Source organism: Electrophorus electricus, chromosome 6, assembly GCF_013358815.1.
Source record: "Electrophorus electricus isolate fEleEle1 chromosome 6, fEleEle1.pri, whole genome shotgun sequence".
In the NCBI taxonomy this organism is placed as follows: domain Eukaryota; kingdom Metazoa; phylum Chordata; class Actinopteri; order Gymnotiformes; family Gymnotidae; genus Electrophorus; species Electrophorus electricus.
Genome location: NC_049540.1, coordinates 13,310,529 through 13,325,620, shown reverse-complemented (window position 1 = coordinate 13,325,620; position 15,092 = coordinate 13,310,529). Strand labels below are relative to the sequence as shown.

The 15,092-nt window shown below is 42.1% G+C and overlaps 1 protein-coding gene across 2 annotated transcripts; it reads right to left on the bottom strand.

Moving 5' to 3' along the window:
• Positions 1-741: 741 nt before the first annotated feature.
• On the bottom strand, positions 742-14,796 carry gusb (glucuronidase, beta). Of its 2 annotated transcripts, XM_027010261.2 has the most exons (12): positions 14,514-14,796; positions 13,861-14,046; positions 13,311-13,492; positions 9,419-9,561; positions 9,028-9,215; positions 8,499-8,642; positions 8,069-8,247; positions 7,413-7,559; positions 6,348-6,429; positions 4,943-5,119; positions 4,513-4,648; positions 742-3,212 (listed from the first exon to the last, which is right to left on the bottom strand). In XM_027010261.2, exons 1-12 carry the CDS (start codon positions 14,709-14,711, stop codon positions 3,064-3,066), a joined length of 1,911 nt encoding a protein of 636 aa, XP_026866062.2. In that variant the 5' UTR covers positions 14,712-14,796; the 3' UTR covers positions 742-3,063. The 2 variants fall into 2 exon arrangements, with proteins under 2 accessions (XP_026866062.2, XP_026866063.2); XM_027010262.2 differs by lacking the exons at positions 13,861-14,046; positions 14,514-14,796 and adding an exon at positions 13,747-13,766.
• Between the last annotated feature and the right edge of the window lie 296 nt (positions 14,797-15,092).

Here is a 15,092-nt window from a genome sequence, read left to right as displayed (position 1 = left end):
TAAATTCATCCCTGTGTCTGAGAGAACCTGACAATGTAACGGTTCAATGTCCTGGTAAAGCCCCACACTTTCAGAGTGTGACTAGTGGGTTCTCTCTTTAATTTCCTTCTGTAACTGATGGGGGCATGACAAAGCCCTGTTTAGTTGTATAGACTGTTAACATTCATGCATATTTCAGTACATATAAAAACATGACAGTGTTGGATGGATGAATTGAGGAATTCTATGTCAGTAATTCTTTTCAAAAAATATTTTGGGGGTTTTTGTGGAGGAAAACTGTTTAGGTTGCTACTGTATTTGCCAAATATACGTTTTAAGTAAAAAAACAACAACAAAGAAGCTGTATTTTCTTACAGGGAACAGTGTTACAATGAATGATACAAGAACGCAAGAAAAAATCCGGATGAAATTGCTTGTCTGGAAACCAGCCCGGAGTACATATACCACAGAGCAGTACAAACCGTGTTATTGTTGTGTGGAATTGGTCTACCATTAAAACATTCCCTCAAATATGGCTTCTCTTCTGACCCCTCCTTTTGACTGTTGGTTTTTCCCTTCTATTTAATAGGTGATTTGGAATAAGTTGCCACAACCCAGATCCGTTTGTAAACGTTTTCATACGAGGCCCCTTCTCTTCGCTAGATAAGAACACTATGCGCTAAAACATCAGTAGGACTCTTTTCCTACCAGGCATATATAAAATACTGGAGGTAAGCTTGGTACAGTATTACAGCACAATGCTTAGGACAAACAAGAATTAGATCTTTATTTTTAAAGTCCAAAACAGATGCATCAAGTTGTACAAAACATGTTGTACATTACAATTTTGTACAATAAGACACAAAACCCCTGTATATGTCCAAAGCTATTTATACCAAATTCATTGACTATGGTGTAAATCCTGTAACCGTATGTAGTTTTCAGTAGATCTGCCTACCACCATCAGTTTTACAGCCATTACCATGTAACTATGGAACCACGCAAGTCCTTGACACAGTGAAACAGCACTTAACATTGCAGAGGAAAACAGCGTTCGCCATACAGGCTGTCTGAACTGGTTCAACTAGAATGACAAACTGCAGTGAGTGAATGTGAGAAAACATAACAGTTGAGAATCAAATTAGGGGAAAACCTTATAAGCATTAGTAGGTCTTTCTATATATTTTTAAGCCTGAATTACCAGAGTAAATGTGAAACGGTGAGAAAAGATCTGTTTCAGTACACAGGTGAAATCAACATCATCTATTCCCCAAAATGTGTACGGCTCTATACAGAATTCTCGGCTTTAAAACTAACATGCAACGAACACTTTGCGTTTCTTCTGTTATTCTGTGTTTAAAACTAACAGCTCCAAGAACTTTTTTTTTTTTCCTTCAGGCTCTGAAAACTCGGTGATAGGAGATGGAATGCCAGAGATGTTTAGAATGTCTCAAACACAAAAGGATGCAAGGACATCACAGACAAGCTCCCTCATGCTCTCAAAACAAAGCGCGCCCCTGATAGGTCTCATACGTGTCCTGGTTTTGATGCTGGCCCCGGTACAGTTCCCCTCCCATCCTAGATGTCAACCTCAATGATTGTACCACAAACTACAAAGCTAGTCAAATCAGAAAGAGAAGCAAACCTCCACGAAAGGAGTTCACGACGCACGGCCCTTGTGCCATGATAATGAGTGAACCTGAGCTTGGCTCTACAAAGGCTGACGGACAGAACTGAGAAATGAGTACTGGGAATGGAGGTTTCCTCTGGATTTTCCTTTAGCTGTATTACAATGGGGCAGAAAGGTGTCTACCTTTGTAAAAAAAAAAAAAAAAAAAAGCCTGTTTTCAATAAGGGGCACATACTGAGAACGTGCAAGATGTGCTATTTAAAAGCAGCCCTAAATGTGTTAGTAGTGTTGTAACCTTCCCTGTAGCACGCACAGCCCTCCAGCATTCTGATCAGGCATTTGAGCTGTTGCGCTCAGAAAAAGATTGTCCCTGAATTCAAAACAAAATTAAAAACAGAATTAACAGCAGCCAAAAGTGTCATTTAAAAATTGGTCCTTATTAAAGAATAGTTTGATGAAAAATCACATTTAGAGTGATTTTTAAACCAAAAAGAGTTGATCTGCTAAGACAACTGTCTGTCATCTCAATTTTGTTTCTGTAGTTTTGCACTGGAGCCTTGAGACTAAACATATCCAATAAAAGTAGCATACACCCTCCACTATGGAGCCCTCAAGAGGCCATGAAAGGAATATATATTTATTAGGGTGCACAATGTACTAAATTGTGCATACAAGTTAAATATGGTCAAGAAATACTAAATCGAGGTTACAAAAATCACAAAACCCACACCTGCTTCACTTTATTCATGCACTCATTTGATGTATTTCAAGTTCTCAAATGAATTAAATTTAAATTTAAATAAAAGATTTTTTCATCACAAAACAAAAGATGAAATTAACTTGGACATTTGTACTTTGATTTGTGCAGCATCAAGAAACCAGGCGATTATATACACATAAGAAGAGTGCAGAATGTTTACATGTGAAATGCAGTCTCAGTGACATTTGCCATTTGGGAAGTGAACAAAGTGGGTGTGTGGAGGAGCTGGAATGATGTAAACAGTATAAATGTACTGATTTTAAATGTGGGTTTTCATACAGACAAGTAAGGCATGCATGAATTTTCAATGCAGTAGACGTAGTGGATGTGTTGTCAGACGGATGGCTATGTTTGATGATTTCGCAGTGCATTGGGTTTTCTCAGCCACAAACCAGAAAATCTTTTCAGTTTGTCAATAAGTAACATGCCGCAGTTCAAGGATGACCGTCACGCGCTTTGCACGATGGCGGGCATAAGTATTTCCTTATAGCTACGTTAGCACTGTAGCTACATTATAAACCTCAAGAAGTAAAATTCGGACATCAAACAAGTCTTGGCAGATCAAGTCCATCTGGCGTGATGTGTAAATTGTTCACGTAACCATTCTTTTATTTCACGCACAGAAGGCACAAGGTGGATTTTTAACAGATTCGGTTTGCACTGTTCACACTTCTAGCCCGCTAGGTAGCGAGACTCACTGGCAGGGGTACTTTGCCCATGTGGGCAGAACACCTGTCTCATTGGCTATCCTCCAGTAGCGCTCTCTCAGGAGGAAGGCCCCTGTTTTGGGTTGGCGCTGACGAGTGAACATTCCCTTCTTGTTACCCACCACCCGAGTAATGCCTGCAGGGAGAGAATGGGGTTACAAATAAGCATCTCCTTCGTGGTTGATCAGTCACCCGTTATACATGTTGGCTAGCGATTAATGTGTGTGTCCCTTTCAGCTGTAGTAACTCGATACTCGTGTTCAGTGAGCAGGTGGACAAAAATGCAGAGTGCACAGTCTCAACTATTCCATGGTAAGAGGGACTTAATGACTCGAGAAACAGGAGATGTTCTATATTTGGTTTGACTCCTTTTAGACTGGACTGTAATTTTCATCAACCTTGTCAAAATTGAAAAGGTAAATGTGAGCAAAATTCTTAGATGTTTAGACTTCTAGGAAAGATTTGAAAAGTCTGAATTGACAGAAGTGGTTTAAAAAGTCCTGTTTATGAGAAAAAAAACTGATGATTAATATGGTAATGACTGAATTTAAGCCTTTATGTGAAGTTTTAATAAGTCATGTCATTCCCTTTTGTACTCTAACATACATGGGCACACCCATGCATCATGGAAAAGGCCACTTTCTCTCATACACATAAATACAGAATGTATAATCACGTATGATAAATAACTGGAATACCACCCTAGCTACATGCTTGTGTGTGTGTGTGAGTGAGTGAATGAGTGAGAGAGAGAGAGAGAGAGAGAGAGAGAGTGTGAGAGAGAGAGAGAGAGAGAGAGAGAGAGAGAGAGAGAGAGAGAGAGAGAGAGAGAGAGAGAGAGAGAGCGCGAGAGAAGTCCATTGTCATTTTGTGCTGGTTACTGTACAATTGTGTAATACCAATCTGCCTACAGGTTGGGTGTGTGCACATACACTGTCTACCATGACATTCCTATTCTGGAATTCTAACTTTGTTCACAGGATTTCCTTTCACTTTGTGTCTTACTTTTAACCAGCCTAGCTGGCCTTTCCACACTACATACAAGCCTCCACAGATTATGGTACTTATGGCTGAGAATGTAGTTAGTTTCCACTTAGCACTCCACTACCAAAACCATCTTTATTTCAAAGTGACACGCATTGGACCAGCCTGAAAAAGACTCATGCAGATCAGATTCAAGGCCAACATCTACTCTAAATAGGTCTAGTCTAAAAATAACTTTCCATAATAAATCCCCACGGACAATTTAAGACTAGGTTTAATCTGGGCTAAGACTAAGTTTAATCTGGGCCAGGACAATCAGACCAAAGTTCTATTTAAATTTAGCTTTATATTAAATACTCCAAACACACTGTCCTCTAATAAGCTTATGGAGTCAAGCTAGTGATTTAAGAGAGGTGGTAACATTGGAGAAAATGGCGATTTGCCATTCTGACCCTGAGCCGTCATGAAGTCAGCAAAGTTCCAGATGAGCTCTCCCACGACAAACTCCTTCCTCTTCTGGTCGAACACTTTGTGGTAGTTCTGTAGGACGGTCTTCTGGTACTCCTCAGTGAACATAGTCGGGGGATCCTGTATGGGAAGTGTAAGTGTGCAGTTTAACATGCTAACAGGGTAGGCCCGACCTAGCCCTACTGTGCACGGTCCTGGTGCTGGACGTGGAACATTTGGGCACAATAGAGGAGGCTGAGGGCAACACTAAGAGTTTTGCGTATTTGGCACAATTTTTACAAACACTGCAGTACTGATATTATAAATTTTGACTACAAGTTCCACTCCAAAACAATGTTGTGGCCATCAGCCTACGAAGCAAAAGAAACAGAAATGGAAATTTCTTGTCTGTAGGATAGGGGGAGACCTACTTACACTGTGCAGTCCAGGCACGGCGTCTGCCCCATACTCGCTTTGTATAATGGGTTTCTGGTACTTTCTGTACCAATCATCAAACTGACTGTGAAGCTGGATGGAGATGACCTCCAGGTGGCCAGGGTCATGGTACCAGGAGAAGTAGCTGTTCACACAGATGACGTCTACGTAGGGAGCCTGAGAGAGAGAGAGAGAGAGAGAGAGAGAGAGAGAGAGAGAGAGAGAGAGAGAGAGAGAGAGAGAGAGAGAGAGAGAGAGAGAGAGAGAGAGAGAGAGAGAGAGAGAGAGAGAGAGAGAGAGAGAGAGAGCGAGCGAGAGAGAGAACAAAGGCCCCCACTTAAACCATTTCCCCAAAACACTCCTTTAGGAATCGGACCATTTTAAACCTTTCAAGCATCTGTACAAACCCAGTAGGTAATTTAAGGAAGTGTATACTTCAATGTGCATGCTTCAAACTGCTGAGTGCTGAAGTTGCTGAGAATTCCTAAATATGTTGTAACCTTACGCGTTGCTGAAATACCCGAGACTGGGGTGAGCTCGTGTTGAGGTTACAAGAGCTCTGGTGTGTGTGTGTGTGTGTGTGTGTGTGTGTGTAATGAAAAGCTCTGAACAACAATAGTCATTGTTCTGCAACAACAAATGTGTCCAAAGTGACACATGGCATTCAGAAAGGCTTCAATACGTTTGGGAAAAGGGGAAAAAAAAACTATTCATTTACACACTGAACACACACACAGTGCTAAAGCACACAAAAAACACACGGCCGCATACACAAAGAGGAAAAGCAAACACTGTGCATGCCGTTAGATTACGTAATGTTACAGTTATAGACCCACAATGGCAATGCTTCCCTGTAGGACAGAAACGGTTCCAGCCACACAGTGCTAATACACTCATTCAAGTCCGAGTGTTTCCGAGATGAATTCCTGAGACGACGTCTGCGCAGGCGCTGCAAATAGGTCATGGTCTAGTCTGAAAAGGGTCCTGATTTACAGGAAAGACTTCAGGACCTCCTGAGCCCTGGAAAACTCACGCAGCGGCACAAGGAAGTGAACAATGGGCCTGCTGGCAAAGCCAGCGATCAGATCGTCATCTGATGCGTCCACAGAGTAAACCCCCAGCAGACTGACTCCAAATATTGCTCCTGATTAAACCGTGACTATTGGTGCACTGAGGAAGGTGTGACGCAATGCAAAGCCTATGTCTTCCATGATAAGAGATTAATGTTTAGGCCCTGACCATAAAATACTCTGCAGCTGTGCTTATAATATAGACCGCAAAAGCTACAAAAGTTATTGTGAGAATGAAATGGTAAATGTTCCTAAATCATTTGAACAGTTTAAAAGCTGAAAAGTAAACAACATGTTAAATGTAATGCTGTGCACTTCAGTGAAGTGAGACTCACCCCTTGGTCTCTGGAATAGTTACTGTCTGTAATGAATGTCACAGGTCTTGAATCCAGAGACTTTGTATGAGATATAAGCTGCCTGGAAAAATAAAGAAAGAAGCTGAGAACAAAAACAGGTTATAACACATTTACACTGTGGTCCCTTGAAGAAAGTTCAGATTCAAAATTTATCTGAAAAGCTTAAATATGAAAATGAATGAATAGCTTTCCGTAACAAAACTATATAAAACGCAAACACGTAATTGATTCAGAACAGAAGGGATGGATATGAATGCTGTGGGATTTGTTTGATGCTGTTTGTAAGATTGGCGAAGCATGACCCGTGTTCCTCTGAAACACACGTGAAACGCCAGCCTGGTGTTTAATTGTCTGTTTCTCATGCCAGCTCTGGAGTACGAGTGAAGATGCAGTCGTTCAAAATGACACGGATTTTTGTGAGCACGGCCAGTTTGGTCACACGTGGGACTGTAGCTAGTAAAGGAGGCCGAGTCCTCTGTGGTGTCATGTGACTCCGTTATTTGTGTCATGTGATTCTGTTATTTGTGTTCCACCCCTTTTGTGTGAACAATAGGCTTCATTTTTGATGAGTGCATTATACCTGAGTGCATTCCTACAGTCAGTGAACCCAAACAAGTCCAGGACTACACACCTCCTACACCTGACATACCACTTTCAAATCTGGCAGTGCAAACCACATAGGAAAACAAGTACCTGACTGAACACGTATCTGACTAGAATAAGTGCTATTAGGTAGCCACAAACCTTTTCTTATACCATTTAGTGTATAAAAGGTCTGGGACATGACTGCCCTCTGTAGACTGTTCACTGCTCATTCCCTGGCATGTGTTTGTGGTGAAACATTCTTAATCTTCCAATGAAATGTGGGTGTTAAGGGTAGACCTTTCCTTGTTAGGTGTTAAGGGGAGACCTTTCTTTGTTACGTGTGTGCATGCAGCAAATGGGAGTCTGTGTCCAACTACCATTTCCTCAGATTTGGTTCAACATTATTCAGTTAGACAGCGCTCTCTTTGTAGTGTGCATGTGTGTCTTTTGTTTTCTTACTTGAAATAGGGGCCTGCTGGAGGCATCTCAGCAGCCGGCTCATTGGCCACAGACCACATGACCACAGAGGGGTGGTTTTTATCCCGCCTCACCAACTCCTCCATGACAACGAGGTGATGGTCCAGGGAGATTGGGTCAAAGCTGCGTCTGAAGAGTGTGCACGCACGCACGCACGCACGCACGCACGCACGCACGCACAGACAGACAGACAGACAGACAGACAGACAGACAGACAGACAGACAGACAGACAGACAGACAGACAGACAGACAGACAGACAGACAGACAGACAGACAGACAGACAGACAGACAGACAGACAGACAGACAGACAGACAGACAGACAGACAGACAGACAGACAGACAGACAAAATCAGATACCCTTGAAAAATCCATTTATGGTCAGTCAGCCTTAAAAGCCAAATGGTTCACAAATACACAGTCAAAATATAGTTATATACACTGCAGTACATATATGATGCCATACATGTCTGAGTACACTTTAGCCAACAGTAAGCATAACAATCAGAATTCAGATCATTAATAACCTGCACAGATGCAAGCAAAGAGGAAAATTAGGACCATAACCAAGCATTAAGCTGGCCACTGATTTAAAGAGCTTAGTCTACTGTAGTTGTAAAAATGGCTTTCAAGCATACATGTCTTTGATGCCCACTCCTGGGCACTCGTCTATGACCACGATGCCAAGGCGGTCGGCCACGTCCAGGATCTCCTCAGCATACGGGTAGTGGCTGGTGCGGAAAGAGTTGGCACCCATCCACTTCAGCAGGTTGAAATCTTTCACGATGAGAGGCCAATCAAAACCTTTCCCTCGAATCTATGGCACAAGTGCAAATGTTTACGCTCGAGGCTGTCCAGAGAAAGAGGCAGTCATCCTTTCCCCCTCTTGTTGGCAGAAGCATAGCCATAGACCCATTTTAACATCTTATTCTCCATGTTAAAAACAAAGGTAAACACACAATGTCATGAGGAACTGGCACTAGGCATCTCAGTAGGTTGCAGGCCAGTTGCCTGCGATCACCTGATGGGTCTTTCACAGCAGCTCTGCTGCTCCCTGCTAGTACTCACGTCCGAGTCCTCGTGCTTGTTGACTCCGTGGAAGTAGAAGGGCTTGCTGTTGATGAGGAACTTGGACTCGGTGACGTTCACGGTGCGAACGCCCACTGGCAGTGCATAACTGTCCTTGTCTCCGCTTTCAGCTGTGAGCTGAACCTGAGGGGGACCAGGGTCCAAACCAATCAGGCATCTGAGAGTAAAAGTGCTGACACTAAGCCACCATTACTCTGAATGTTTGTATATAGGCCAAGAACATCAAAGAACAAATACAGAGAACCACACATTTTAAACGTTATTTATAAATCATCTTTGCTTGGCAAAATTGTTCTGGCAGTGATGCAGCTAATGTTTAAATAAACATAACACAGAGGTCATCAATCGTTCAGTGCCCCCAAAAGTCCAAGTTTGATTGGGACTGGGTTTAAACCATGTCCGAGAAACTGCTGTGTCAGGTTGTGCAGCATGGAACGTGCAACCCCCCCCCCCCCCCTTTTTTTTTTTTTTAACTCCGCCAACACAAACAGCATACATTCACCCTCACCTCCATTGAGTACAGGTAGCCTGGGTTGTCATGCATCAGGTAAGGCCACCACAGGTTGACCTCTGCCACTTTGAGAATGCCCGTGGTTCCGTTAGCAGTGGCCACACATCGCCCGTCTTTACCCACGAGCGCCACCTTCACAGTGGGCCGGTCGCTGCCCACCACAGCCACGCTGTAATTCACAATCCCTGCAACACATCATAAAACCACTGACTGTGCTGACCTTCACTGGGGGTGTGAGACAGGCAGTGGCAGAGCTCAAATGTCACAGTTCTGGCATATTGAAACGGATTTTAAAAAAGGGCAGTTTTATGGAACCCGCTTAGATATTGTTTTTTGGTTTTTTGCCACTTATGAAAACACGCTGACATGAAGAAAAGTAGTCTGTCACCTGTACTGTCCAAAAAGGTAGTTTGCACTGTGATGTCATCGATGTACGCCTCTGGAGTCGTGTAGAGTAAGACCGATCGGTGAATGCCTGCATAGTTGAAGAAATCAAAGTTGATGTTTTGAACGAAGTAGCCTGGTGGGTACCTGTTATCAAAAGGAAAGAAAGAGGTCAACACAGAATATTTATTAATGAAGAGATCAACATGGAATATTTATTAATGAAGAGGGCAACACAGAGTCTTTATTAACAAATAGGTCATCATGGAGCTTTTATTAACGAGGAGGTCGACTCGGAGCTGAGGTAATAAGACCGTTTACAGGGAAAAGAGGTTTAACATTGCATTAGACATATTAATAACAGAAGACATAAGGGAGTATAGAGATTCTGTGTCCTTTCAGAATGATTTGCGTACAGGGCAGAGGCCTCTGTAGGCTTCTGCAAAGGATCCTGGGTAGCCTTTGGTAGACCTCACGGTAAGATATGTGACCTCTCCACCAGGCTCAGGACCCTATAGAAAAACAATCTTCTTTAGGCTAAAGTCAAGAGATGTCTTCTCTTGTGAATGTGGTGGTAACAGGTTCCAACTGGTGTGGGTATTGAGTATCAGTTTGCATATGTTGATTAATGTATAGTTTGGATATGGTGATGGTGAATGCAAACACTAATGTGTAAAAGAAGGTGGGGTGAATACATAATCACTTCTGAGAAATGTATAAAAATGTGGGTTCTTTGTTTTGATTGTTAGACATTCTCTTGAGTAAGAGGTCGACACACAGTCTTTATTATTGAAGAGGTCATCACAGCCTTTATTAATGAAAACGTCATCATGGAGCTTTTATTAACGAAGCTCTTGGGAACGGCAGCTTTACCAGTGGGCCGTACTGCAATCAATTGCTCCTGCAATCTCAGCATCCTCAGGATAAATATATCCACATGCCATTCTGCTTAACAAATGGAATCTTTTTTTCATTCACATCCATATATGTTTTGTTGTTGTTTGGTTTAGAAAAATCATCATAAGCAAATTAGAATATGTAAACAAAATATTAATTTGTCACAAAATTGGTAAGTGAAACACAAATATAACTTACATGTCCAGCCTTTGGCAAATGCTCTTACCCAGAGTGACACACACGGTCATGTGAAACACAAAGTACAGTCTCCTTGCATACTATGGTTTTATATATCAGGACATAAAAATTTTTTTTTTTTTAAATCACCTGCTCCTTAGCAGGAAGAAACTTAAGAAACTCAACCTTGGATGAACAACACATGACAAATCACAATGTCATTACTTAAAAAACAAAACAAAACAACTAGGCCAAAATGTTGAAACATGTTTCACACAATGTTTCTACACCCATACTGCTTCTGTAGGAATGAAGAGGGTCAGCAGCAGCCAGGTGCCCTTGATTAACTGATCAGTGAGTGGGCAGAAGCTGTGGCAGTTTGCTGGACTGGAGTGTTTAGATGCGTGTTAACACAAGTCTATAAGGAGAAAAGACTTCAGCAATGACCTTAGGGAAGCCTAAAGGTGCCTATCAATCTCGACTCCAGATTGAACAATTTGAACTCCATCATTCTACAGTGAGAAAGATGATTCACAAGTGGAAACAGAAACTCACCCCAAAGTCAGACTGTGCAATGCTCAGAAAAATTGCACCCACACAGACACACACACACACACACACACAACAGACCTCAGTTAGCATACTACACGTTCAAGTACGGCTTGTTTGGGAGGCTTGCCAGGAGAAAGCCTATTCTTTGTAAAAAAAGAAAAAAAAAGAAAAAAAAAAGAACATGGCAGCACAAACTAAGTTTGCAAAGTTGCATCTGGACAAACCACACGACTTGTGAAACAATGTCCTTTGGACAGACGAGAACAAAGTGGAGCTGTTTGGCAGAAACCAGAAACAGCATATCAGCAAAGACCTCATAATTGTCAAGGACAGTGAAGGATGGGTGGTGATTTGGGCTTGTTTTGCAGCCACAGGACCAAGAGGTATTCCAGAAAGCAGGTTCAGCATCTAATCCAGATTTGTTAACTCGGGAGTTAGTAGAACAAATATCAGAACATCAGCTAAATCTGGAACTCCCAAAACTGCCTAGAGAATTAATTGAAAAATTTTGATTTCTTTCACTAATGTACAATTTCAGCCAAGTCTTTTAAACATTCCTCCATTACATTTCACATAATTGACTACAGGATCATGGATTCTCCCTCCGTTTAGCTACAAATTGTATGCATTGGTATTGTTGGTTTCTTAACACCACTTTTAAGAGTGTGACGTACATAATTTAGGACATGTATTTTTGATGTTGTTTCATCGTTCGATGTGGGGCAGTGGTAGCTCAGTGGTTAGGGTACTTGACAAACAGAAGGTTGCCAGTTCAAGCTCCACCACTGCCAAGTTGCCTCTGTTGTGCCCCTGAGCAAGGCTGTTAACACTCAGTTGCTCATGTTGTATTCAGTCATAATTCTAAGTTGCTCTGGATAAAAGTGTCAGCTAAATGCTGTAAATGCCTATTTTAATGTATATTAAGAAAGTCGGCCACGTGGCTTGGCAAGTGTAACACTATGAATCTTACCATGACACTTTTATTTCATGTAGCCTGCATAGACCCACATTCCTATTGCTCATTCAGTAGTAAATGCATGTGACTTGATCTTTCCATAAAACTAAAGTGCAGGCAATTACAAAACATACTTGCATTTCAAGGCTTTATTTCACAATGTACTTGCTTTCTCCACTATCAATAATTAATAATACTTAGAAATCGTAATCAAGAGCCTAATGATTGGCTGTGATGCGTTATAGTTCCAACAACAGACAGAGGGTACCCCTAACCCCTGCCAGATGTCTCACGATGCCACCTTCTGACCCTGCTAGTCTTGTCCACTGCAGGACAAGAGACAGGACTAAGATAGAAATGTAGCCCAGGTCAAGTTCCAGTGCCCTGGGTAAACTGAGTTGTCACCACTGAGAAGGCAGGACATTTTATTATGGTTTGTTTGGTACAACAGACACCCTGCCATACCACACAATGATCCATAGGAAGAAACCATGGCAGAGATTATCACGTCCCTAAACACCACTGGCATAAAATGTACTTCTCACTTAATGTTCAAAACCATCACCGTACCCCCACATAAGTTCGAAGGTGGCAGTAAAGACATTACTAAAAAAGGGGAAAAACAGGTTTTGTTTCATGTCATGCAAATATTTACTCTTCCAACCACTACGCGAAAGGTCTGTAAAAAACATATTACTCTGGCTTGTTTCTTACACATTAACATTTTTCACATATGCTACCTTTCATGCACTTACAACTTTGTACACATGTAGATCTTACGTAACTTGATGTAAGACTCAACTGAAATGCTGTGGTGGGACCTTAAGAGAGCTTTGTATAAACAAACGCCCACAAACATCAATGAACTGAAGCAACATTTTAAAGAAGAATGGGCCACAATTCCTCCAGAATCATGTGAGAGACCGATAGTCACACAGAAAATGATTACTTCAAGTTATTTCTGCTAATGGTAGTTCTACAAGCCATTGGTTCATGGGGTGTGCTTAATTTTTCACACATGGCTTCTCCATTTTTTGCTTCATTTTTGTTAATGACACATTGGAATCTTGTGTATTGTTGTTCATCTGAGGTTGTATTTATGTTTTAAAACCTCCTAAGGACCAGATGATTTGTGTCTTGATATGTAAAACCAAAGAATTCAAAAAGAGTGTACTTTGTTTTTCACAGGACTATTTCTCATTATATCTCATATAATTGAAAATTGCATTCTTTACACTCACAACTTTTACGAGCTAGATTAATTATTTAGCGCTATATGGGGTCTATTAATTAAATGCTCTTAAACAGGTCTTACTTGCTGTGGTCAGTCATGTACTGGATTGTTCCTGGTGGAAGAGTGTTCAGACTCAGAGTGTTGTTGACAGCGATGGTAATTCGACATGGAATGCCCGCATCTTTCCGGATCACTGCGCCAACCTCCGCCTCAAAAGGAAGATGGCCGCCCTCATGCTCGGTCACCAACACTCCATTCACCCACTGTGAGCATGGGAAAGAGGGGATGTGAATTGGAGTCTTCTTGAGTTCGCTTTTAAATCATATTCCAGGCATAATAGACTTGTAGGGAGAAAATCAACCCCACATAACCTAAGTGTGCTCCTACTGGAGTGTAAATTTTCAGGTTAATATTCTCTGCTAGATGAATATGAAGTCTGTGTTGCTCAGAAAAAAACCCCAAACATCTGCTGTACTTACAACCACTGAATAATAGTAAGCACTTCTGCTGTACTTACAACCACTGAATAATAGTGAGCACTTCTGCTGTACTTACAACCACTGAATAATAGTGAGCACTTCTGCTGTACTTACAACCACTGAATAATAGTGAGCACTTCTGCTGTACTTACAACCACTGAATAATAGTGAGCACTTCCAACCCTGAGCACAATTCTAGTGCTCTGGTCCTGGAGCCAGCGCATGGGCACCCACACTTCCCTTTCATACCACACCCAGCCAATGAAATCCCGCATCTGAGCATCCTGAGGGACGTCGTTGAAGCTGGAGGGTACAGGCATGTCAATCACAGGACCTGTCTGACAGGAAGACAAAGCAACGGGAAGTTGCAACATACACGGAGCAGCTTCACCGCTCTGTCACACTACGACTTTGGCCCTGCATGCTCTGGACTGCAGTTCCTTAAATAAGACACTGGCATTGTCGAGTAGACCGTTTTCTTAGAGTTCCCTGCCAGTGACACCGCTACGTGAAAACATTTCCATGACAGATCTGGCAGTATAGCTATAAATGTCAATACTTCCAAGTATGGCAAATGTCTACGACACCCCTACATAGATGTCTGTCATGGTTTTTAGCTACATAACGTGGCTTTTATTTGGTATCTAGATGCGAAACTAAAACCAGTTTAGTAGCGAGCTAGAGTTTAGAAATCAAAGAAATGTGGAGGGCATGGCTAAGTAGCTAACTTAGCTAGCTAGCTAACATATTCACGCCCAAAATGCATGCAAGCTGGCTGTTCATCCTGAGTATGTAACGTTATTACCTCTGATAACGGTCTTTTGAACCAGGCTTTCTCGAAACCCGCGTTCCTGTTCTGAGAAAAGTCTGCCCTGAAGGTCCAGAGCCCATTAAGTTCCTTTATCTCTCGTGTGGGAGACTCCCGCGGAAAGAGCATTCCAGCGTGCAGGCAATGGCACCATGTCCATACAACAGTCAGGCACGTAAAGTTTACCAGCCACATACTGAAACGGCGTCCTCACAGTGGTCCAAAAAGCAACGCCAGTCCGCTCTGAGTCCCAGCTGCAGCGTTCCTTCCTTCCGCTACAGTCACGTGTCATGTGCATCACATGATCTCCCGGCTGTTTTGCCGGGAGCTTTGGCAGCTTCCACTTACTCCCTATAGCAAATATACCGCGAAACGCCAGAGGGCGCCCGAGAGTCCTCAATAAGTGCGGGCCAATGGAGCGAAAAACAACAAAAAAAGAAAATTAAAATAATTTTTGAACGAGTGGAACTTTCTTTAATTTTGTAAAATATAGAATTTCTGCTACTGTGCGCTGAATGTGCGCTGTGAGCTGGCACTGGCGTAACTAAAATGCTAGCGTCCTACTGCTGTAGAATA

Excerpts from the sequence above, each read along its gene's own strand:
- gusb (XM_027010261.2), bottom strand. The coding sequence starts at position 14,711 with ATGTGGCTGGTAAACTTTACGTGCCTGACTGTTGTATGGACATGGTGC. Across the intron at positions 13,493-13,860 it reads CTCACTATTATTCAGTGGTT|TGGGTGAATGGAGTGTTGGT; the intron begins GTAAGTACAGCA and ends CCATGCTCACAG. Across the intron at positions 5,120-6,347 it reads ACTATTCCAGAGACCAAGGG|GCTCCCTACGTAGACGTCAT; the intron begins GTGAGTCTCACT and ends TCTCTCTCTCAG.